The sequence below is a fragment of the Columba livia genome, chromosome 3, assembly GCF_036013475.1.
Source record: "Columba livia isolate bColLiv1 breed racing homer chromosome 3, bColLiv1.pat.W.v2, whole genome shotgun sequence".
NCBI classification, from domain to species: Eukaryota; Metazoa; Chordata; class Aves; order Columbiformes; family Columbidae; genus Columba; species Columba livia.
The window spans coordinates 1140041-1164677 of NC_088604.1; the positions used below are offsets into that span (position 1 = coordinate 1140041).

The 24637-nt window shown below is 54.7% G+C and overlaps 1 protein-coding gene across 7 annotated transcripts in view; it reads left to right on the forward strand.

Annotated features, from left to right (window-relative positions):
• The window catches only part of OTOF (otoferlin), a 115373-nt gene that overhangs the window by 88695 nt on the left and 2041 nt on the right, over positions 1 to 24637 (forward strand). For 2 of the 7 annotated variants that reach the window (XM_065055466.1, XM_065055473.1), the window contains 19 exons: positions 479 to 613; positions 1097 to 1258; positions 2220 to 2339; positions 4371 to 4532; positions 4825 to 4987; positions 5881 to 6011; positions 8030 to 8059; positions 9156 to 9293; positions 9632 to 9698; positions 12765 to 12919; positions 13558 to 13692; positions 15556 to 15693; positions 16043 to 16170; positions 16746 to 16916; positions 18198 to 18358; positions 19025 to 19167; positions 19648 to 19736; positions 22602 to 22700; positions 24375 to 24616. In XM_065055466.1, coding sequence (XP_064911538.1) covers positions 479 to 613; positions 1097 to 1258; positions 2220 to 2339; positions 4371 to 4532; positions 4825 to 4987; positions 5881 to 6011; positions 8030 to 8059; positions 9156 to 9293; positions 9632 to 9698; positions 12765 to 12919; positions 13558 to 13692; positions 15556 to 15693; positions 16043 to 16170; positions 16746 to 16916; positions 18198 to 18358; positions 19025 to 19167; positions 19648 to 19736; positions 22602 to 22700; positions 24375 to 24616 — 2569 coding nt within the window. The remainder of the gene's footprint in view (positions 1 to 478; positions 614 to 1096; positions 1259 to 2219; positions 2340 to 4370; positions 4533 to 4824; positions 4988 to 5880; positions 6012 to 8029; positions 8060 to 9155; positions 9294 to 9631; positions 9699 to 12764; positions 12920 to 13557; positions 13693 to 15555; positions 15694 to 16042; positions 16171 to 16745; positions 16917 to 18197; positions 18359 to 19024; positions 19168 to 19647; positions 19737 to 22601; positions 22701 to 24374; positions 24617 to 24637) is intronic. The other 5 variants (XM_065055469.1, XM_065055471.1, XM_065055467.1 and 2 more) reach the window with 5 other exon arrangements.

Here is a 24637-nt window from a genome sequence, read left to right on the forward strand (position 1 = left end):
GGCTGGGTCCTGGTGTTGCGTGTCCCATCAGGTCCAAAGGTCTCCTGACTGCTCGTGAGTCGTGGATTAGGTTGGTCACGGGGTCCTGGGGTGGTACTGGGGCTTGACTGTCTCCAGGAGCCCCTTCTCCAGGAGCACCTTCACGACATGTCCCCCCACACCAGCACACAGCTGTCCTGTGTCCCTGTGACTGTGGTTCATCTGCCTGGTTAGGAGCATATTGAAGTGGGTTTTGTGTCTTCCCTTCTGAGCTGAGGGCTGCCAAGCTTTAGCAAGCCTCGTGGATGTTGGGAATAATTGGTGTCTCCTTGTGCTGTTGGGTTTTTGTCTCAGAAGAGTCCTTGGGAGACACCCCGTGCAGCAGAGAGGCAGCAGCCCACCAATGGTGCCAGGCAGCTGAGTCCAACACCTGCTCTGCTGCCCTTGCAAAGGCCTTAGCCCTGATCTGAAGCAGTAAATCTCTCTTCCATTCTTCCAGGTTCTCAATGAGACCCTTTGCCCGACCTGGGACCAGCTGCTGGTCTTTGACAATGTGGAGCTGTATGGAGAAGCCCATGAGATGCGGGATGACCCTCCCATCATTGTCATTGAGATCTATGACCAGGACACAGTGGTAAGATGAGTGCCAGCAAAGGGAAGTGTTCATTATTGAGATGCTGCAGCCACTCCTGAGTTGGAGTCCAGGCAGATGGTGGAGAGGGTGTGAGAAGCAGCTTCTCTCCTGACCCTTGGAAGATGTTCCCCCTGACATCTCCCATGGCATGAGCAGCCTCTTCTGCTCATTAGATCTCAGCCTCAATGATACCTTATTTTTGGAGAGTGAAGCAAGAGCTTTTGTGAGGCTTGAGACAAGGAGACATTACCCGAGTCTTTCCCTTTAGAAAAGCTGCTCAGCCCTGGCCTCCTTGCTGTCCCAGCCCTGGGCCATCTCCTTTACCTTATTTGAAGAAGCCAGGAGAGCAAGCTAGCACTGAGCTTTGGTGTCCCAGGTCCACTGGGCTGGTCCCAGTCTGACCATGATGGGGAGAGCTGTGGGATGAACTTAGGAGACCTCATGTTGGGTCAGCAAACCCAAGTGCTCTCTTTACTTCTCCAGGGCAAAGCTGACTTCATGGGCCGCACCTTTGCCAAGCCGGTGGTGAAGATGTCAGATGAGCACTATTGCCCCCCACGCTTCCCCCCACAGCTGGAGTACTACCAGATCTACCGGGGCAACTCCACCGCCGGGGACCTGCTGGCTGCCTTCGAGCTGCTCCAGGTGCCTGCTGGCCAAAGCCACCCCAGAGCCAGGGAGGGAGAGGATGCGTGGGATACAGGGTTGCAAGGTGGTTCAGCTGGAGAACAGGAGCTAAGGGGAGACCTTCTGGTCTCTGAACTGCCTGAAAGGAGCTTGGAGCCAGGGGGGTTGGGCTCTGCTCCCCAGGAACAAGCGCCAGGAGCAGAGGAAACGGCCTCAAGTTGCCCAGGGGAGGTTGAGGTTGGATGTGGGAACAATTTCTTCCCCAAAGGGCTGTGGGGCATTGGAACAGGCTGCCCAGGGCAGTGCTGGAGTCACCAGCCCTGGAGGGTTGGACAGACGGACATGAGGCTCTCAGGACATGGGGCAGTGCTAGGGCTGGGTTTATGATTGGACTCAATCATCTTGAGAGTCTCTTCCAACCAAAATGACTCCATGATTCTGTGATCTCCATTGCCTGCCAGGGCAGGTGCTCACCCAAGCCCTTTTTTTCTCTAACCTGCCTTGCAGTGGGCTGGTTTCTCTAGGACTGGCTTATGTGGGATAATTTATATTCTTCATGCCCTGGTTTGGTAACAGGACCTGAAAAGTGCTCCTGGGCTCAGCTCTTGGGCCATTTCTGCATCTCTTCACACTCAGCCCAGGGAGATGAAACTCCTTGCAGGAATAAAGGGAAAACCCTGGGCTGGGGTGGGTTGATGGGCTGAGAATTTCTCTTTGCTGCTGGTTGTGTCCTGCGTGGACACAGAGCACTGCCCAGCACCTTCTGCTCACACATTTGCCTTTTCCCAAAGCACCTGCAGGGTTCAGTCAGCTGGATGCTCAGCAACCCTTGTTGCTCCTGCACCTTCTGAGACAACCCAGGCCTAATGCCCAAGGCCAGGCTGTGCCAGTTACAGCCAAGACTAAGAAAAACCTGCTTCTTAGCAGCTGAGCACCAGCTCTAAAGAGGGAATCCTAATCCATGCTGTCTCTCTTCCAGATTGGCCCTGGGGGCAAGTCAGACCTGCCCCCAATCGATGGACCCACAGACGTGGACCGAGGCCCCATCCTGCCAGTGCCGCTGGGAATTCGGCCGGTGCTGAGTAAATATAGAGTGGAGGTAATTGCCCTGAAGCACCAAATGTTACTGTTCAGTATTGTGTGGGGCAGGAGAGCCTGTGCGTGGGGGTCTGAAGGCCAGGAGGGTCTTCCCCTGAGTAAGAAGTGATAGGATGAGAAGAAATGGCCTCAAGTTGCCCAGGGGAGGATGAGGTTGGATGTGGGGAACAATTTCTTCCCCAAAGGGCTGTGGGGCATTGGAACAGGCTGCCCAGGGCAGTGCTGGAGTCACCAGCCCTGGAGGGCTGGACAGATGGACAGGAGGTTCTCAGGACATGGGGCAGGGACAGGGCTGGGTTATGGTTGGACTGGGTGATCTTTAGGGTCTCTTTCCACCAAAACAATTCTATGATTCTGTGAACTTTGAGGCTCTGATGACTGGTTGGGCACTGAGACCAGATGTCTGCACTGCCAGGATCTGTCTGCACTGGTTGCACTGGGACCTGGGCTGCAGCAGCTCTAAAGGAACAGGGAACTGGGTTGCTCCTGGCTGTCTTAAATGTGGGAGGCCAGAGAAATGATCTGAGGCTGGAACAGCTCTGCTGGGGACAGGCTGAGAGAGTTGGGGTGTTCAGCTGGGGAAGAGAAGCTCCGGGGAGACCTTAGTGTGGCCTTTCCGGACTTAAAAGGTGCCGAGAAGAAAGATGGAGACAGATTTTTTTAGCAGGGCCTGTTGTGATAGGACAAGGGGTGATGGTTTTAAACTAAAAAAGGAAGAAATTGTTTGTGCTGAGGGTGGTGAGAGCCTGGCCCAGGTTGGCCAGAGAGGTGGTGGCTGAACCATCCCTGGAGACATCCCAGGCCAGGCTGGACGGGGCTCTGAGCACCCTGAGCTGGTGAAGATGTCCCTGCTCATGGCAGGGGGCACTGGGGGAGCTTTAATGGTCCCTTCAACCCAAACCACCCTGTGGTTCTGACGCATTTGGGCTGAGGTGCACCGCAGGGCATATTAGGGATGTATGTGTCACACGTCCCCACCCGCAGCAGTCGGGTGAGCTGCATCCCACCGGTCTAAAGCATAAAGGGCAGAATCCTTCTCGTCTATCTGTAGGCATCTAAAGGTTGATGTATCCGGTCAGGGTCCCTCTCCCTTAGTTGCCTTCGTGGTGATGCAGGTGATACAGCAGTGACGTTCTGTGCACCATTCACCCATGGCTGTAGGTATCTCTGCTCAGGTGAGATGCTGCTGACCAGATCTCCAGTTCTCTGAAAGCATCCTAGCTCCCGGTGTTGCACACCTTTGCAGCTGGTTAAATATATTTCTCTGATGTGCAAGGTGAATACAGCCACGGGGGTCAGAGCGTGGAAATATCTCAGTTTAGGGTTTTTTCTGTGGTGCCCAACGCCAGGGTGAGGGGCAACGGGCACAGACTGAAACACAGGAGGCTCCATCTAAACTTGAGGAGAAATTCTTTGCTGGGAGGTGCCAGAGCCTGGCCCAGGCTGCCCAGAACAGGTGTGGAGTCTCCTGCTCTGAGACATTCAAACCCGTCTGGACCCACCTGTGTGATCTGCTCTGGTGACACTGTGTTAGTGGATGGGTTGGACTGGATGATCTCCAGAGGTCTCTTCAACCCCAACCAGTCTGTGACTCTATGATTAGGGGAACTGTTGGTCATGGTGACCATCTGTTATCCCAAGAAGGGAGAGACAAGTCTCCCCAGTGATGCTGGTATCATTTTGATACAATTATGCCAGCACTGAATCAAGAGCCACTGTGGGTGGACACAGGTGCTCTGGTCCTTCTCTATGGATTCCCATGGCAGAAAATGTCTCGAAAGGGAGAAAGGCAGAAAAGGAGTCAGGGGGCAGCAGGTTGCAGACCTTAGGCTGCTGCAGATCAGGTGTAGGATGGGTTATGTGGCGTGTCAGAGAGGTTCTGAGCCAGAGGGAGGAGGAGGAGCTACCTCGGGTCCACCACTGCCTGGGTGATGACATCTGCAGTAGGTCCCTGCTCCTGGGGGATATGGAGAACCAGCCAAGGTCAATCCGTCTCACATTCATGTTCTCCCTTCTCCTCCTCCTGCCCTAGATCTTGTTTTGGGGGCTGAGGGATCTGAAGAGAGTGAACCTGGCGCAGGTGGACCGGCCCCGGGTGGACATCGAGTGTGCTGGGAAGGGGGTCCAGTCAGCCCTCATCCAGAACTACAAGAAAAACCCCAACTTCAGCACTTTGGTCAAGTGGTTCGAAGTGGTGAGTGTCTCCTCTTCCCCCTGAGCGCTCAACCAAAACCCAGATCTTCTGGAGCCCGGACAATGGCTCCCAGCCCCTTGCCTCAGTTTGCCCACAGCAACAGAAGATATGAGCTCCATCCCAGTTGGTGATGGCCTTTCTCGGAGGGCTCCCAAGCCATGCTGGAGCTGCTCCAGCTCTCTTCCTCCAAAATGATCCCTCTTTTAGTCCCTGCTGGCCTCTCCAACCACCGCAGTAGACATCCCAGAGCCCACATCCAACCCGTGATAACCAGCTCACCTTTGCTTCCCAGGACCTGCCAGAGAATGAGCTTCTCCACCCACCACTCAACATCCGCGTGGTGGACTGCCGGGCTTTCGGGCGTTATACGCTGGTGGGGTCCCACACCGTCAGCTCCCTCCGAAAATTCATCTACCGCCCCCCGGATAAGAAAGCCCAGCACTGGAATATGACAGGTACTTGGGCCACGGGGACCTGGCTGGTGTGGGGCATCCATGGGGCATCACCCATGGAGAGGTGCATGGAGGGTTGTAAGGGTTATTGGTTATTGCCTGCTCGTTGGTGAAGCAAGGGGTGATGCAGGTTTTGGACCAAGGGTTTGAGAAGGCACAGGGTGTGAAGCTGATTCCCCTTTGATTTGTTGACCTGTGGGTCTCACTGTGATATCCGTGTGCTCCCCCTGAAGCCTGTAAGACAAGAAAGTCTGGTTCACCTCTGACACCTCTGCGCCTCCATGGCTCTGCGTTCCCCAGTTGTTCCTCCAGACTGGGAGGTGAATTTGCCGTGGTCCATGCCTGCTGCTGCTATTATTTGAGTAAAGACTAAAAAGCCACAGACTGAGGCCACCTCCTCAGTCCCAATCACAGCCCCATCGATCAGCACCCACAGCAAAATCCACCACAAACCCACCTTCCTTGCACCCAACACAGCAGGCGAGGGCTCGGGGAACCGCAGGAGCTGCTCATCTCCTCCCAGTCCTTGGCAGAATTGGAGGCAGCCTTGGTCTGGGGGGATGGCCAAGGGCCACCCCTGCTTCCAGCCACAGGTCTGGACCTGTGGTTGTGTCCAAGCCAGCAGATAATTTCAGGACAATCATCTTCTCTGCCTCTTCTCCTCTGGAGACTGGTGCTGGTGAAAAAACCAATCCTTTCTCATCCTCTGCTTTCCTTTGCTAGGGAAGGGGGTTTTAATCACGCTGGAAGGGTATGTGCTCATTTCCACCTCTTCTCTGGCCAAGGTGGTCACACATCACTCCTGCATGAATCCTGTAGCATCTCACCTGAGCTCTCAATTTCTCCTCTACACTGTCCTTCTCTCTTCTTCTTTTTCTTCTCTGTCCTCTGTCCAGCTAAACACCTCAACGGCTGTCTGGCAATGGCCAACAGGGCCCATCGCTCTCGCCCCACAGGGGAGATCGTTGTCAATATGGAACCCGAGGTTCCCATCAAGAAGATGGAGACGATGGTGAAGCTGGAAGCTGTGAGTATCTGTGTGTCAGCACCACTTTAGTGTCTCTTTCCTCACTGAACTGCCAGTCTCTGAGGGATTCCACCTGAACGGGGTCCGCCTCGTCCTGTTGAACATGAGGTTGGGCTGCTGCCTGGAATGAAGCACTGTGGGTCACCGTCAGTCCTATAAATTGTTCTCTTTCTGTCCTGGCTGAGATGAGCTGGTACTTTTTTCCTTTTTACAACAGTTTTGAGACATTCAGATGGCTACATCAGCAATTTGAAGTGCCCGTTCAGCAGCCTGGATGGGCGGCCGCTGTACAAGTCTGAGCCACACGTGGCCCATGGCCCATGCTCATGGCACAGGGCTGATTCACACACACAATCTGAAGCAGCCAAAGCTCTTTACACCTGTTGTGCTCGCCCTGAAAATTTGGCACTGGATGTGCTGGACAGGCGATGTGTCCCAGAGGCATCGGGCTTTCTTCGAACACCAAATGTGCCTGTGCCAGTTTTCTTGCTTAGAACAGGACTTTCAGCTCCTCCTCACACCCTTCTGCTCCACAGCTTCCTCCACAAAAGGAAACAGATTTGTTTTTGCAGGAGGCTCTTTGCAGCAACATACTCTCACAACCCCAGACCAGCAGCGCATGTGCACACATGTGCCTATAGGTATTGTGTGGGCTCCAAATACACACGACCCCTCACACGTGCGTTTACAGAAAGGCTGCAGCACATACAAACCCTCAGAAGCACACATGTGAAGATCCACACACACCCCCCACAAGGTCCCTGCTGCATTCACATGTGCACCTGGATGCAGAGTTCCTCCTCTGTGCACAAGAAGCTGTATCATGTACATCTGCTCGCACAGCTTCATAAAATCATTTCGGTTGGAAAAGACCCTCAAGATCACAGAGTCCAACTGTTACCCCAGCCCTGGCACTGACCCATGTCCTGAGAACCTCATCTCTGCATCGTGCAAGAGGAGCTGTACGTGGGTATGTCTGGAACACCCCAGCACCCACACCCTTCTTGGGCTCTACCACAGTAGCTTCCAAGATAGAATCATAGAACACTAGGGTGGAAGGAACCACAATGACCACCTGATCCAACCTTTCTTGGCAAAGCCTGGTCTAGCCAAGCTGGCCCAGCACCCCATCCAGCTGGATCTTCAAAGTGTCCAACGTTGGGGAATCTACCACTTCCCTGCAGAGATTATTGCAACGGCTGATTGTTCTCAGCACGAAAAATACCCCTCTAATGTCCAATTGTAATCTCCCCAGAGTAACTTGTACCCATCGCCCCTCGGCTTTTCCACATGACTCCTTGTACAAAGGGAGTCTCCATCTGCTTTGTAGCCACCCTTTTTTAATTCACAGAAATACAGAATGTATCCTGGAAGGGACCCACAAGGATTATCGAATCCAAACCCTTTCAATACTGGAACATGGTGATGAAGTCCCCTAAGCCTTCTTTTCTCGAGGCTAAACAAGCCCAGTTCTCTCAGCCTTTCCCAGTCCTTGGGTCGTCTTTGGGTCCTTCTCTGGACCCTCTCCAGCCTGTCCACAGGGTTTTTTTGTACAGTGGGTACCAGAACAGACCACAGTGTTCCAGGTGTGGCCTGACCAGCGCAGAGCAGAGCAGGATAATGACTTCTCTGTCTGTGCTGGTGATGCCCTCGCTGATGCAGCCCAGCACCCTGTTGGCTTTCTTCACATATAGACAAGAGAAGCTCCAAGAGAGCAGAAAGGTGTTGTCTGAGCTGAAGGCCAAAGTGTCTTTCCAGACCCAATCCCTTGCTGTCTGGGCTGGGGTTCTCCCCTAGCAGAGCGACATCTCCCATGTGGAGATGGGTTTGGTGTGTCACAGAAACATGCCCCCTGCATGCAGAGCTGTCCCAGGCAGGGCTCTTCATTCAAGGCATTATGTTCCTCCATCCCTTGGGAGCTGCCTGTGACTCCTAATGCGTGTGTGTGCTGGCGTGTATTCGTACGGGCTGAGGCCGCGCTAACCTGCTCTCCCTGTTCCCTTCTCCCCGGGCGGCAGAACTCCGATGCGGTGGTCAAGGTGGACGTGGTAAGTGATGGATCTGCTCTGTGTCCCTGCTCTGAACCTCCCACACCCCGTCCTGCTCTTCTGTGCGGCTTTCAACGCACCGTGCAGCCCCACCAGCCCCGAGATGGGTCAGGACCAGCATCCGTTTGTCCCGAGGCAGAGCAGCTTTGTCTCATAGAATCATAAAATCACAGAACAGTTTGGGTTGGAAAGGACCTTCCCAGCTCCCCCATGAGCAGGGACATCTGCACCAGCTCAGGGTGCTCAGAGCCCCGTCCAGCCTGGCCTGGGATGTCTCCAGGGATGGTTCATCCACCACCTCTCTGGCCAACCTGGGCCAGGCTCTCACCACCCTCAGCACAAACAATTTCTGCATCATGTCCGGCCTGAATCTCCCTCCTTTAGTTTAAAACCATCACTCCTTGTCATGTCGCAACAGGCCCTGCTGAAAGGTCTGTCCCTTTCTCTCTTATCAGCCTCTTTTAAGTACAGAAAGGCCACAATAAGGTCTCCCCTATATCTATATCCGTCGATACAGCAGTGACCTGGTCCTTGCAGATGGAGAAGCTCTTCTGGGCCAACAGTGCTGTGCCAGGAGGAGCAGGGCAGGCAGCACCTTACAGAATAGTTTGGGTGAGAAGGAACCATTAAATCTCCCCCAGTCCCCCCTGCCATGAGCAGGGACATCTGCACCAGCTCAGGTTGCTCAGAGCCCCGTCCAGCCTGGCCTGTGGGAGACATGCTGGTTCTTCCCACCACAGCCACACATGGGCTGCAAAAGGCTTTATTGCAGCACTGAGGGCCCAGGGTACTTTGCCGGGCAGAGGGGAGGCTGCTACCATGTGAGATTCAGGTGCTGTAGCCTGGAAAATGCGTGGATGAAAGGGATGATGGAAAGGAGGGGATATCTCGGGACTCTGGATCCTGGGGCATCTTCCTTTGCTGCTCTGTGCCTCAGTGTCTGCGGCTGTCAATGGGGAAAAGTGCTAACGAGGCCACCCAGCCTGGAGGGTTCTGCCTTCTTAGGTGCTTCACCCACCACCTTTGCACTTCGAGAGCCGTTTCGTTTTCATCTGACCACTCTTCTTCTCTGTCTTTGCTCCCCTGGTCCCTGCAGACTGAGGAAGAGAAGGAGAAAAAGAAAAAGAAGAAGAAAGGAGGAGGAGGAGGGGAGGACGCAGAAGAGGAGGAGCCAGATGAGAGCATGCTGGACTGGTGGTCCAAGTATTTCGCTTCCATTGAGACTATGAAGGAGGTGGGTGCAGAGCAGAGGAGGGGTGCACATAGCGGGAGGGAGGAAAATACTTCCTGCCTGTGAGGTCTCACGTGTTCCCAGCTACATCCAAAGGCTTTTTCTGACCTGGCAGAGCTGAGCAGGATTCCTCTTTCCTGGCTGGACAGGTTTGTACTCAGATCCAGGTATTTAACAGCATCGGTGCTTGAGGCTGCACCGGGCAACCCTGATTTGTCCAGCACCACCAGAACCTCGGTCGGGTGGAAAGAGCGAACTGTGACCCTGAATTAGGCACTTCCACGGGGCACAGGGACCTCGGCACGAGCACCCACTCCCTGTTCGCTTCGTTTCTCCCCCAGCAACTCCGGCAGCAGGAAGCAGCCGCGGCAGAAGCAGAGGAGAAGGAAGAGATGGAGATCATGGAGGGTGAGCATGCTGCGGGCAGGAGAGGGAGCGTGGCAGGGAAAGCTGGGGCCAGGACTCCTTTTGGAGCATATTGTGGCTCTTCTGCCAAACCAGGTGCTCACGGCATGTTGCATTTCCCCATGTAGGATCAATATTTGCGAATGCGAGGCTGTGGTGGGCTAACGTGTTAATGCCACGTGAACCCAAATCCAAGCGTGGTGGTGTGGCAGCCTCCGACCCACCCGCACTGGGAGGAAGGTCATGTGCAATATAAGTGCATAGGTGAGGTTCTTAGGACGAGATATAGTGACAGTGTTGGGTTGACGCTTGGACTTGATGATCTTCAAGGTCTTTTCCAACCACAACGATGCTATGACTGCAGACTAGTGACCGGGAGCACGTCCGAGGACATTTTTGTGCAATCACAAGTCAGTGTGTCATTAGAAGTCCTGTCGCCTTGGCCGTGCAGATGTTTTAGCTGTAGGACTGTGTGCTTGAAGTCTGTTGAGCATGCCAAGTAATAGATACTTCTAGATCACCTTCATGGGGTTTTCCATCCTCGTTTTGCTCCAGTTTTGCAAGGGAAGATTAAACCAGGCAAAAGGTCTGGGATTCATCTAATCTGGCTGCTTTAACCTGTATGTACAGGCTTCCTTGTCTGCTGTTCCAGCACAGGCAGCGAAGAAAAACATGCACTTGTAGGACAAGTTTTCTGAGCTATTTTCAATACCATGCTAAGATGAATTGTGCCCTAAATGTGTTTTCTCTGGAGGAAGTCAGGGGGTCTGTAGCTCAGCGGGATGTTGCTCAGGTCTAAAGTTGTGTGAGACAAATTCTGTACCACAGATGATGTGGGCCGAGAACAATGGTGAATTGGGACCTGTTGTCTGATTGAAGCCTGGAGGGTCCTCACCAGTCCCACCAGTGGGTCTTGGGGGGGTTTCCCTGAGGACTTTCCCCCATGCTCTCCATGTGCCCCATGTCCCCATGACAGCCAGTTGCTCTTGTGCCCAGGCAATGCAAAAACCATTAGCTAGAACAATACAGATCGTGGTTTCTTTGGGAAGACTGGTCTTTATACGACAAGAAAGATGAATCTGGGTCTTGCTGAGCTTGGAGACAACTCTGAGCAGCTTTTCCCTGGGCTTGCTGCCACAGGGCTGCTGGGGGGGTCTTGTGTCCCTCGTTGTTTTCTGTCTTCTGAGAAAGGTCCATTTCCCCTTGGCCCTCCCATTCCTTCCCCCTTTCCTCTTCCACGTTGTCTTTGTCTGTTGTCCCCTGTCTGTCCCCACCTGCATTGCCCAGCACTCATGAAAGCCGGCAGGACAGCAAGGACAGAGAGTGTAGAAGGGTGGAAGAAGTTCTCAGGATGTGGTTTAGAGGTGGACTTGGCAACATGAGGTTAACAGTTGGACTCAATGATCTCAAAGGTATTTTCCAGCTAAAACAATGCTATTATTCCATAAGTTTTCTTTGACCGTGCCTGTTCCCAGTGCAGTCGATGTCCATGGCTGGTGGTTGCTCTGAACAGAGACCTTAACAACCCGTTATTGCAGCTGGTCATGGGCAACACCTCCAAGGGCAGCAGCCTGTGCTCTGGTGCTGAGCATCAAGCACAGTCCTGTTTGCACTACCTAGGCCGGGGTTTTGCTCTCCAGGCTGGATTCAGCAGCAAAAGTCTCCAGTAGAAGGAAGAAAAGGAGATGCTGTGGGCAGGATCAGGTGCATTAGGAGGAGTGTGAGCAGCAGGTCGAGGGAGATGAATCCTCCCTGTCTGCTCTGCCCTGGGGAGGCCCCATCTGCAGTTGTGGGTCCAGTGCTGGGCTCCCCAGTTGAAGAAGGACAAGGAATTACTGGAGAGAGTCCAGGGAGGGACACAAAGATGCTGAGGGGTCTGGAGTATCTTTGTGAGGAGGAGACTGAGAGAGCTGGGGCTGTTGAGCTGGAGAAGAGAAGCTGAGAGGGATGTGATCAATGGATCAGTATCTCAGGGTGGGTGTCAGAGGATGGACCAGACTCTGTTCAGTGGTGCCCAACGCCAGGGTGAGGGGCAATGGGCACAGACTGAAACACAGGAGGGTCCATGTGAACATGAGCAGAAACTTGTTTGCTGGGAGGTGCCAGAGCCTGGCCCAGGCTGCCCAGAGCGGGTGTGGAGTCTCCTGCTCTGAGACATTCAAACCCCCTGGACCCACCTGTGTGATCTGTTCTGGTGACCCCACGTGAGCAGCTGGGCTGGACTGGGGGGTCTGCAGAGGTCCCTTCAACCCCAGCCAGCCTGGTGTTCTGTGACTGTCACTGCTGTTGAAGCCAGACAGGGCCAGCACTCTCAGTCCATGTTTTGTGGTCCTCCAAGTGACTTCTGCTCAGGTCAGCTCTGGAAGTTCCATGCACAGAGACCTCTGGGCTCCTGGAGATGCTATGACCTGGGCAACAGTGGCTGTTGTCCCAAAACCAGGGTTCTTTACCCATTTTGCATACAAATGAGTCAAATTCAGCACACAGAGATGAGATATTGTTTATTACAGAGTTATGCAAGCCTGGAAGCTGGAACAAAGCCAGCACGCCAGCAAGAAAAGTAAGAGCCATTATATACAAAATCTTATCAGTGTGTTCAAACCCTGAAGAGCTGATTGGGTAAACATTTGCATATAGCATTACATAATCCTTATAGTGGGCAACGTTCAGCTAAAGGACACTTTATCCAACAGTCTCGAGATGTGCGTTAAAGTCACTCAACTGCTTGTGTGGCCTCAAAATGTTTAAAGCTGCAAGGTCAGTATTGTCTGTAGTTCATGATCAGGTGTTTTGCAAGTCACTCTTATCTTTGTCAGACTGACCTAAAACTGAAAGGATTTATATATCTATAGGTTAGCAACTGCAGACAGGATTCATTCTTTTGAGTGATGACAACATGGCCAGTCAGTGAAAGGCGGGAGAGGGCTGGGATGGGAGCTGCAGGCCGCGGCAGCTTTCATGTTCCTCCTGTTTGAAGGACTTGGATCCAGTCCCCGCTCCCTGTGTCCTCCACCCCTCCTCACCCTCATTTCCATCTCCTCCCTCCCCGCCGCTTCCCCTTGGACTCAGAAATCAAACTCGATGACTTTCCCATGAAAGGCTCCAAGGGCCAGGCGAAGAACAAGGAGAAGTCCAAGGTGCCCAAAGACGATAAGAAAAAGAAGCAACAGTCGGCCCCTGAGCTTCCTGAGAAGAAGAACAAGCAGAAGATTGACGAGCTGAAGGTGCGTGTGTTGGCAGGGGAGGAGGAGACCCTGCTCGGGTGGGCTGGAGGGCTGGCAGGACGACAGTCCTGGCCAGCTGGAGATCAGAGCAGGATGCATCAACCCCATCGAGGCACCTGATGGGTGTCTCACCCTGGGTGAGATGTGCCTTGGGCTGCCAGCTTCTCTCCATAGTTTGGAGGAGCCAGAGGTACAAACTTTAGAGAAAAGGGTCTGCCCTGGGATAGGATCATCCTTGGGGCAGCTTGGACGTGCCCTGGCTGGAGGGGAGAGGTTTCCAGCCTGGCCATGGCTGGTCCAGCAGGACCTGGGGCAGGGATGGGCTCTGGGTCAATGTACTGGCCCGTGGTGTTTATGAGGATGAACATCATCTGTGGTTCTGGGGCTCAGAGGGGGTTTGAACCTGGGAGGACAGTCACCTCTCTCATTCAGCTGAGCTTCCCTCTTGTGTGTTAACACTTTGGGGAGGTGCTTGTGGCATCAAGGTCCAACCCAATGACCCTGGAGACCTTTTCCCTTCCTAGAGAACTGGGCATTGGTGTCCATGGTCCCTCTGAGTTGCCGCACACAGTCACCATTTCTTTTCCTCACTTATTTTTTTAAACTAATTGTCCTCCTTCAACTTTCTGTGGTCTCAGGTCTTCAACAGAGAGCTGGAAACCGAGTTCGATAACTTTGAGGACTGGCTGCACACCTTCAACCTGCTCCGTGGGAAGATCGGGGACAACGACGACAATGCCACCGAAGAAGAGCGGATAGTGGGGAGGTTCAAAGTGAGTTTGGTTGCCGAGCCAGGTCAGGGTGGAGGCAGCTTGGGGAGAACTTGCCAACAGGTTTCTCTGCTGAAGCTGGTTTAGCAGGAAGGGGATGGATGGAATAGAAATGAATCTACGTTGTCCTAGCCGCAGGCACCTTGCGGGGAGGAAAAGGCTACAGGGTTAGTCCCAGAAATCAGGTGGCTTCAAAGAACATGTCCACAGAGGTGCTCATCTGCAGGCAAGGAGATCCTCGATGATTCTTACAGAAGGCCAAGGGATAAGCAGCTCCTCTTTCGTGCCCAATGTGGCAATAAATCATGCCCTGGGTTATCTCTGTGAACCATTTCTCACTAATAGCAGTCACCTGGGTTGACGGTCCAGTTACACATTGCCAGTCCCCACATCCATCAGCTGGAAGATTCTTGGGCAAGGACCTTTCTGAGGGTGTGATCATGGCCAGGTGAAGTGCATTGGTGCCAGTTTTGCCCTTGGTTTGCATAGCAGAGGAGCTGTGTGGGCAGTTCCCACCTTTGCTGGGATCCGATGCTGAACTGCTGCAGAGAGTCCAGCGCAGCCACCAAGATGCTGAAGGGAGTGGAGCATCTCCCGTGTGAGGAAAGGCTGAGGGAGCTGGGGCTCTGGAGCTGAACACGAGGAGACTGAGGGGGGACTCATTCCTGGGGATCAATATGGAAAGGGGGAGTGTCAGGAGGATGGAGCCAGGCTCTTCTGGTGACAACCAGTGACAGGACAAGGGGCAATGGGTGCAAACTGGAACACAGGAGGTTCCACTGCAAGAGGAGAAGCAACTTGTTGGGGGTGAGGGTGGCAGAGCCTGGCCCAGGCTGCCCAGGGGGTTGTGGAGTCTCCTTCTGTGCAGACATTCCAACCCGCCTGGACACCTTCCTGTGTAACCTCATCTGGGTGTTCCTGCTCCATGGGGGATTGCACTGGGTGAGCTTTCCAGGGCCCTTCAACCCCTGACACTCTGGGACTCTGTGGTATGTCCTCCTGCCAGTTTTACGCATGGAATTCCCCGTCCATGAGTACCCTGCTGGTTTGATTCCTCTGCAGATCTCCTTCCGTCTCTCCAGTTTCCCTGCTCGTGGTTACAAGCCCTGAAGAGGCGCTTGTGCTGCAGAGCAGCAATTACTTTACAACCTGTGAGATTGTAAAGAGGTGTGTTTCTTTACAGCCCTGGACACACCGGGGATAACTCCGCCTAAGGCGTGTGTAGATTTCCAGTAGCTGTGAGCTTGGTTAAATGCTGTAAAGTGTTACATATTCATGAAAGCTCTAGGAACGCCTGTACATATTCATAACCTGTCCCCAAGAAGGCGGTTCTTATTACAATGAGTTCTAGGCAATCTTTTCCATAGTCTGCACCTCCGGCCCCTCCTGGTTGCGCCTGCGCAGTGACCGTGAACCGGGATCTTCTTGGCTGTACACGGTTACCTGGGGTGCTGAGCTGGCTGGGACTCAGACTGCTGAGCTGGTTAGAACTGGCTTATCTCCCATCCTGTGCCCAAGATTCTGTTCTCTAGCCCACCCAAGGATGCAGCTAGGGGGTTTTTATCTTTGCAAGGCCTGTGAAGCCGTCAGCGAACTCCTGTTTCTCATACAATAAGTTACACAAAACTCCAAGCTAGACAATCCTATGTGGGTTAAGGGTTAGCTCTCCTAGTGTTAGTTCCTTAGTTCTTTAAGTGTCAGTCAGTTAGTTCCCTGTATCAGTGCACTGGAGAAGTTTTCCAGATCTGGCACGCAGCTAGAAATGAGGATATGGACCCCTTATGGCTCATAAGGGTGGTTTGGGATGGGTCTGCTGAGCCCCTGGGCAGCAGGACGCTCATCGGGCCCTGCGCTCCCTCTCCCCAGGGCTCCATGTGCGTCTACAAAGTGCCGCTCCCTGATGATATCAGCAAGGAGGCAGGATACGACCCCAACTTCGGCATGTTCCAGGGGATCCCCAGCAACGACCCCATCAACGTGCTGGTCCGAGTCTATATCGTGCGGGTGAGTGGAACTGCGTGGTGTGGCAAGGCGCGATCCTGCGCCCCCTGCCACAGCTCAGACCCAGGAGCTGTCCCCAAAACTGTGGGGACGTTGGATTTTAGGGATCAGTGCATCAGGGCTGAGGACGCAGCACGAGGACTGAGGCAGCTCTTTGATGGGGACCTGAATGGTGTCCCCACAGCCATGTGCTCCAAACACTGGGCGCAAGCCAGATCCAAGCTGCTGCCTGATCCAGAGACTTTTCTTCTGGTGTGTAGGACGGGCAGGCGTGTCTGTCCTAGGGCTGAGCTCAAGTGAATAGTTTAGATCAGCTTCCAAATCTTGCTTCTGTCTCGTCTGTTCTCTGCAGGCCACGGACCTTCACCCAGCTGACATCAATGGGAAAGCTGACCCCTACATTGCCATCAAACTGGGGAAGACGGACATCAAAGACAAAGAGAACTACATCTCCAAGCAGCTGAACCCTGTCTTTGGGAAGTGAGTTGGCCAGCCCTGTTACCTGTCTGCACCTTTTCCAGGGTGAGCTAAGCCTGAGCTAAGCTTGCCAGCCCTTGGACCTGCACCCCCAGTGCCCCAGAGCTGCTGCTTGGGCTCGAAAGATGAGACTCAGCACACAGAACTTCCCTTGCGAGCAGTGTGGACAACCTCCTTTCAGCCGTCTGTCCTTCCTTGCCAGCCGCATGGTCAATATTGTAAAGGGTGTTTAACAGAGGTCCATATCTGATTAAGTACCTAGTTTAGGAACCATTAGGCCTAGAGTTGAGTGAGATTATGGCCCGGCTCTCCAGTGACACACAGACTTAGTTCCAGGCTTATTGACTTCCAGGTCAAGCACTTGCTCTGTGCCACCTCCTGTCCGGGGCTGCTGATCTGAAACAGCTCGAGCAGAGGTTTAGTTAAAACCCCTCCCTCGAATGTCCTGCAGTGGGAGATGCAAATTAAACCCTGTCCACCAATGGAGCAGACGAACCTCACCCATGTTTGTGTCCTGAGCAGCAGCCAAACCCTTCAACAGCTTTTGTCTTTCCCCTCCCCTGCTCTCCCTGCCCTAGATCCTTCGACATCGAGGCCACCTTCCCCATGGAGTCCATGCTGACAGTGGCCATCTACGACTGGGACTTGGTGGGGACTGACGACCTCATTGGAGAGACCAAGATTGACCTGGAGAACCGCTACTACAGCAAGCACCGAGCCACCTGCGGGGTGTCCCAGACCTACTCCATGTACGAGCAAAGATTTCTCTGCCCAGCCTTCTGCCCGGACCCCTGTGCCTGTCTCATCTGCCACCTCAAGTCTGGATGTCCTGCAGGAATCTCCCTCCTTTATTGTCTGCTAATGAGGGGGTCGGTGCTGTACCCTCCCTGCTCTCGTGACCATCACAGCACGGCAGCAGCGGAGTGGGTTGTAAGGAGCCCAGGGCAGGGAGGAAAGGACTAAGGGGCACTGGTGGGACTGGGGAGATGGGTGAGGCTGAAGCTGAATTATAACAGCAGGACCAAAGGAGCAATGCTGGGCAAGTGAGGTTCATCAAGGCCAAGTGCCAGGTCCTGCACTGTGGGCACAACAACCCCATGATCACTGCAGGCTCAGGGAAGAGTGGCTGGGAAGTGCCCAGCGGAAAAGGCCATGGGGGTGTTGGTGACAGTGGCTGAACATGAGGCAGCGTGTGCCCAGGTGGCCAAGAGGCCACCAGCATCCTGGCTGGTCCCAGCACTGGTGTGGCCAGCAGGCCCAGGGCAGTGACCGTCCCTGTGCTGGGACCTGGGGAGGCCAAACCTCCAATCCTGGGGCAGTTCTGGGCCCCTCATGGCAAGAAAGGCCTTGAGGTGCTGGAGCGAGTGGAGAGAAGGGAACGGAGCTGGTGAGGGGCTGGAGCACAAGTGTGATGGAGCGGCTGAGGGACCTGGGGGTTCAGCCTGAGAACAGGAGCTGAGGGGAGACCTTCTGATCTCTGAACTGCCTGAAAGGAGCTTGGAGCCAGGGGGGTCGGGCTCTGCTCCCCAGGAACAAGCGCCAGGAGCAGAGGAAACGGCCTCAAGTTGCGCCAGGGGAGGTTGAGGTTGGATGTGGGAACAATTTCTTCCCCAAAGGGCTGTGGGGCATTGAACAGGCTGCCCAGGGCAGTGCTGGAGTCACCATCCCTGGAGGGCTGGACAGATGGACATGAGGTTCTTAGGACATGGGGCAGGGACAGGGCTGGGGAATGGTTGGACTCAATGATCTTAAAGGTCTTTTCCAACCAAAATGATTAAAAAAATGGGGTGCACTGGGAATTTCAGGTGTGAGTGAGCACAGAGCAAAGGGGCTGGGGTGGGCGTCAGCAACGTGCAGAGAGGGGGCACAGAGGGGCCAAGTCTGCTCTGATATTTCACAATTGCTGCTGCAGATCCTTTCCCTGCCAGTCCTGGGTCCTTCATGGCAGCAATATTTACTTTGCTGGCAGAAATCGCTTTTTCCTCCAAATTGTTTTACTGCTTCACTGACTTTGCCCCTCCTGTTCACAGACATGGTTATAACACCTGGCGTGACCCCATGAAGCCGTCCCAGATCCTGTCCAAGCTGTGCAAAGAGGGCAAGGTGGACGGGCCGCACTTCGGGCCAGGAGGAAGAGTCAAAGTTGCCAACAGGGTCTTCACCGGCCCCACGGAGATTGAGGACGAAAATGGTACCTGTCCCCATGGGATGGAGGCTGTGGAGGCGGGAGGGGTCTGGAGTTTCTCCTCGTCATGCAGGGTTGGAGACAGATGTAGTGGCCTTGTCACCATAAAGCAGCAGTGCAATCACTCTCTGTCCATCACCTGAAATGGACCTTCCAGTATGTGACCAGTGAAACAGTGTCTTCTAGACACCCAGGCCAGTGGGTCGCTCTCGGAATCACCCATGGGCGCCTGTGGCTCAGTGCCACCAAAGCTGCCTTGAGAACTTCCTCCTGGAAGTGTTTGTCCAAGAGCAAGGAAAGGTGCCCACCTTGGCCCTTTGGGGGTTTAGGAAGCCATTCTCCATGTAACTGCATCCCAAATCAATGGTTGTGTCCCAACACACTCACTTGTGCTCAGGAAAGATGAAGGCAGAACAGGAAGGGGGAGGAAGAGGAGAACATGGTCAATGGATATGGAGCATGTTCAGACTGGGGACATGCAGAGGGGCAGGAGATCTGGGTCTTCTGTAAACGACTGGGCTTGGAGAGAGGAGGACGAGAGCAGTGAGGAGGTGTTGGCCGAAGGACAAGGTGTACACAAGGAAATGGAGAGGAGTAGCTAGCAGGCCGTTTGCTGTCGCTGGTATCTCTCTGCCCCGTTCTCCAAGCTCTGCCCTCCTTTTGCCCACGCAGGTCAGAAGAAGCAGACGGACGAGCACCTGGCCCTGACCGTGCTGCGTCACTGGGAGGACATCCCGCGGGCAGGCTGCAAGCTGGTCCCGGAGCACGTGGAGACGCGGCCGCTGCTGAACCCCGACAAGCCGGGCATTGAGCAGGTCCCCAAAGTCCCCGAGCAGACGTGGAGGCAGCTCATGCTGCAAACCCTCCAGAGCCTCCCAGCTGGGAGCAGAGATATCTACTGGGCAGGCCGCCCATAACCCATCTTGTGGGCAGCAGAACCTGCAAAGGGTGGCACTTGGGTGTCAACCAGCTTAAGAATCACCTGGTGACCCCAGCAGGCTGGATTTTCAGCGCCTCTCCTGCTCCAGCCTGCATCTGTTTCATATCCCAATGGCCCTGGTCCTCTGGATGAGCCTGTGCACCCCGACCTCACACCATGCAAAGGACGCTTCTGCAGGGGGTGGGGAAGGACTCGTGACACATCTGGTGGGGTTCAGTGCTGCGGGCCCTGCCCCACATCTGGCATGGCCAGACTGATGTTGAAGGGCAAGAGGAGCTGGGGAGGGGAACATTGCCGGGTGGGTAGGGGGACGGGAGGGACAAGGGGAGCTGACTGCACCTCTCCAACCTTGCAGGGTCGCCTGGAGATGTGGGTGGACATGTTCCCCATGGACATGCCAGCGCCCGGCCCTGCCATTGATATTTCCCCCAGGAAACCAAAGAAGTAAGAAACCTCCCAGCCAAGCAGCCCCGGGGAAAGGTCCAGGCGGGATGGAGCGATGGAGACCCGCTTCTCCCCAGCCCTGCCCCTCCATGGCCCAGCCCGGCCCTCTGCCTGGGTACCCCGGCCACACTGGCACACCCAGAGACTGGAAGCATCGAGTGGTGTCTTCCCCTTCCAGAGCTGCTCCTGGAGGGTGGTATATTTCCCGTTCCACCCCCTGCAGCTCCTGAGCTCTCTCCTCTGTGCAAACTAACTAGGAATTTAAATTGTTCTCCAGTTCAACCCATGGCAAGGCACCCCAGGGCAGGGGAGGTTACTGGGACAGAGCGGTCAACCCAAGTGGGACAGAGCGGACAACGAGCAGCATAGTAGAGTTCTTCCCACCCCACCCTGCCCTCTCCTGATATTTAAAGAGAAGAAAGACATTTCTTTTCTCACCATCCTTCCCAGCCCTGCCTTACCCTGCTCCACTGTGTCCCTGGGCCCCTTTTCCCACCCCCAAGGCTGGGATACAGAGACAGCACTGGGCATCCTACTGGGGCCAATATTATTCAATATATTCATTAACGATTTAGACGAGGGAATAGAGTGTACTATCAGCAAGTTTGCTGACGACACTAAGCTGGGAGGAGTGGCTGACACACCAGAAGGCTGTGCTGCCATCAGAGACCTGGACAGGCTGGAGAGTTGGGCGGGGAATAACCTGATGGAATTTAACAAGGGCAAGTGTAGAGTCCTGCATCTGGGCAGGAACAACCCCAGGTTCCAGTATAGGTTGGGAAATGACATATTAGAGAGCAGTGTAGGGGAAAGGGACCTGGGGGTCCTGGGGACAGCAGGGTGACCATGAGCCAGCACTGGGCCCTTGTGGCCAGGAAGGCCAATGGCATCCTGGGGTGTATTAGAAGGGGGGTGGCTAGTAGATCGAGAGAGGTTCTCCTTCCCCTCTACTCCGCCCTGGGGAGACCACATCTGGAATATTGTGTCCAGTTGTGGCCCCTCAGTTCCAGAAGGACAGGGAACTGCTGGAGAGGGTCCAGCGTAGGGCAACAAAGATGATTAAGGGAGTGGAGCGTCTCCCTTATGAAGAAAGGCTGAGGGAGCTGGGGCTCTTTAGTCTGGAGAAGAGGAGACTAAGGGGGGACCTCATTAATGTTTATAAATATATAAAGGGTGAGTGCCATGAGGATGGAGCCAGGCTCTTCTCGGTGGCCAACAATGATAGGACAAGGGGTAATGGGATCAAGTTGGAACACAAGAGGTTCCGCTTAAATTTGAGAAGAAACTTCTTCTCAGTAAGGGTGGCAGAGCCTGGAACAGGCTGCCCAGGGGGGTTGTGGAGTCTCCTTCTCTGGAGACATTCAAAACCCGCCTGGACACCTTCCTGTGCGACCTCACCTGGGCGTTCCTGCTCCATGGGGGGATTGGACTGGATGATCTTTTGAGGTCCCTTCCAATCCCAAACATACTGTGATACTGTGATACTGTAATGATTTCCTGGAAAGGGCTGTGGGGCATTGGAACAGGCTGCCCGGGGCAGTGGTGGAGTCACCATCCCTGGAGGGGTTTAAAAGGTGTTTAGATGAGGTTCTTAGGGACACGGGTTAGTGCTGGAGTTGGTTGGGTTATGGCTGGACTCGATGATCCTGAGAGTCTCTTCCAACTGAAATGATTCTGTGATTCTATTAATCTCTTGCACTCCCGTGCCCAGCAGACGATGCCGTGGCTGGAGAGAACGTCCCCTGATGGCAGCGGGCTGCACATGGGGTCTGGACAGCAGGGCGGGCAGCTGCTGGAAAGCTGAGGCCAAGGACAATAGCCAGACAGCAGCGTGGACTGGAAAAGCAGAGGGCTGTCACCAGTGCAGCCTGGGACAGCCCTGCTCAGTGCTCACCCATGAGCTGGGATGTTCCTACTGATGGGCTGAGAGAGGGTTGGCAGGTCGATAGCCTGTTTCAAGCAAGGTTATGCCTGGTTATCAACGTTTTAGCCTGGAAAAGAGGAGCTCTGGGGACACCTTAGTGCAGCCTTTCTGGACTTAAAAGGGGGTCATAAGAAAGATGGGGACAGACTTTTGAGCAGGGCCTGTTGTGGTAGGACAAGGGGTGATGGTTTTAAACTAAAGGAGGGAGATTCAGGCCGGACATGATGCAGAAATTGTTTGTGCTGAGGGTGGTGAGAGCCTGGCCCAGGTTGGCCAGAGAGGTGGTAGATGAACCATCCCTGAAGACATCCCAGGCCAGGCTGGACGGGGCTCTGAGCAGCCTGAGCTGGTGCAGATGTCCCTGCTGAGGAAGCTGTTATTCCCCTTCTCCTCACCTGTAGGACGCCCTGGTACCCGCAGCCATGTGTTGTGTTGCTGCCTTTCTCCGTCACCGTCCCCCAGTGTTCCTCCAGCCTTTCCACATGGCAGCTGCACCCTGCGAGGAATCCAGCACCAAGTTTCCCAACCAAGCTGCACACAAAAGGCAGTGCTGGGAATATCTCTGAGTCTCTGAATGTGCTGCAGTCCCAAGAAGGACGGTGATGCCCGTTTCTAGCAGGGGACAGCCCTGCCGGGGGGTAAACCAGGAAGAGAGTTGGGCTCAGATTGTTCTGCAGACCCATTTTAACCAGAAATGTACCCAAGGCCAAGCCTGGGCTGTGCCCGCAAGCCTTTGGCTTGGGCCTTGCAGAGGTGCAGAGCAGAGGGAGGTGAAGCTCCCTGTGCTGCTCTGAGCTCGTGTGGAGATCCCCCCTGCTCCTGCGCTCCTGTTCCCTCAGATATTGTCCCCTTGAGCAGTTCCTGGCAGCGTCACCCCCATTCCCTCCTGTCCCTTCGCCTGCCCCCATGCCTCACGTCCTTGTCTCCCTTCCTCCTGCCAGATATGAGCTTAGAGTGATAGTGTGGAACACAGACGAGGTCATCCTGGAGGACGATGACTACTTCACTGGCGAGAAATCCAGTGACATTTTTGTCAGGGGGTAGGTACAGTGTGGCGTGCCAGCACCGCCCCCTCCGCTGCTCCTTTTGGGGGGTTGCTTGTGCTTGCTGGGGTCCCCAGGGTGGTTTTGGGGTGGGAAGGGGGGTTACAGCATGGACCGGGCTGCAGGGTCAGATAGTGCCAATGTTGCTGTTTTCTGTGCTGTTTCTTGCCTCTCTGTCTCTCTCTCGCCTGGCTGCCCAGCTTTGAGCTGCGGGTTTTAATCTGGAACACTGATGAGGTGCGTTTTGGAAGATGATGCTTTTCTGGCGGGAGAGAAGAAGTCTGACATCTATGTCAGGGGTGATGGCCACGGCCTCGCTGCTTGGTCCTGTCTGCCCCTGTTTTCCTTGTCATGTTTGTCTTGATGTCCTGACTTGGCTTTTCAGCCCCGCAACTTCCAATTCCAGCATCTGGAGCCAAAGGGGTTAGTTCCCATCTCCGCTTCCCTGTCACCCAGCCGCAGGGGGAAACCCCTTCCAAAACTCACCCAGTTCTTCAAAGGACCTCAAATCAACGCAACAGCACTTCAGGCTGGTGTGGTGATTTCCCAGCCATGGTTAAACTGCTCGGTGCTTCCTCTGCAGCTGCACCAGCTCAGGCCAGGTCTCCTCCATGTGCACCTCTCAGAAAACTGGGTCTGTTTTGGCACCTTGGGTCCTGCCAGCACAGCAGATTTTCTGCAGTGGTTCTCAATCTGAAATGCTTCAGCCCTTCCCCATCAGTGTGAGGGGGGAATCACTTGATCTTGGTGTTTTGTGGAGCAAAGCAGGGGATCAGAGGCCGAGAGAATGACCCTGCATTGGGTGCCCGAGCATGGAGTCGTGTCCTGCTGGCTTCAGGACAGACACACAGAAACCTGGGGAACGGAGGTGCCTTGGCTCATCAGAGAAAGGGGCTGGCAGTACCCACAGTCTTTAAAACAAAGCTGTGTTCCCCTGGGGCCCAGACTTGCTCTTAGGGACCATTCTCTGTGTCCCTTTTGCCCTGGGAATCCTGCTTACTGGAGACAGAAAATTAGGGGCACAAGCCCACATGATGGCAAGTCCCATGGCCACCCGCTCCGGCAGGGCTGGGATCCAGTGACACGGTGCCTGAGCTGGGCACTGCCGGTCCCTTCAGACGGGGTCAGCAGAGCCAACCCCACCCTCGAGCAGAGCCGGCAGGTCCTAAATACCTGAGACAGGTCGGATAGACGTGCCCTGACACAGGGAGCCTGCGGTGACCAGCACAGACCGAGCTGCCATCAGGACAGGCCAACCCCTGCCATGGTGGAGCGAGGTCTCTACAGCCTCCCTGGGCCTGTTGGCTCCACAGGCGTGGGATGGGGACGTCCTTCCAGCACGCTCCGCTCCAGACTCCCCAGCAATGCTCCTTGCTCCTGTCCACCTCTTTAACACCTCCCTGCCCAAAGAAAGACCTCTGACAACCCGCTTGTGTTTCTTGCTGTCCAACTGCCCCTGTTCCCTCTAGGTCCCTTCTGTCCCCATGTCACCCCTCAGAGATGCTGCTGCAGTGATTTGAGCAGCCCCAGCCTGTTGCTGACGCCTCTCAGGTGCTTGCAGTCCATCCTGGAGACATCCTGGCTGCACGGGCAGGATGGTCCTGTGCCTTGGTGCCTTTCTCCTCCCTCCTGTAACGTGTGCCACCTCTCTCATCCCTCTGGGCTCTGCAGGTGGCTGAAGGGTCAGCAGGAGGACAAGCAAGACACGGACGTCCATTACCACTCACTCACTGGTGAAGGCAACTTCAACTGGCGCTACATCTTCCCCTTTGACTACCTGATGGCGGAGGAGAAGATCGTCATCTCCAAGAAGGAGTCCATGTTCTCCTGGGATGAGACCGAGTACAAGATCCCAGCCCGCCTCACCCTGCAGGTCTGGGACGCTGATCACTTCTCGGCCGACGATTTCCTCGGTGAGTGGGGGGTCCAGCGAG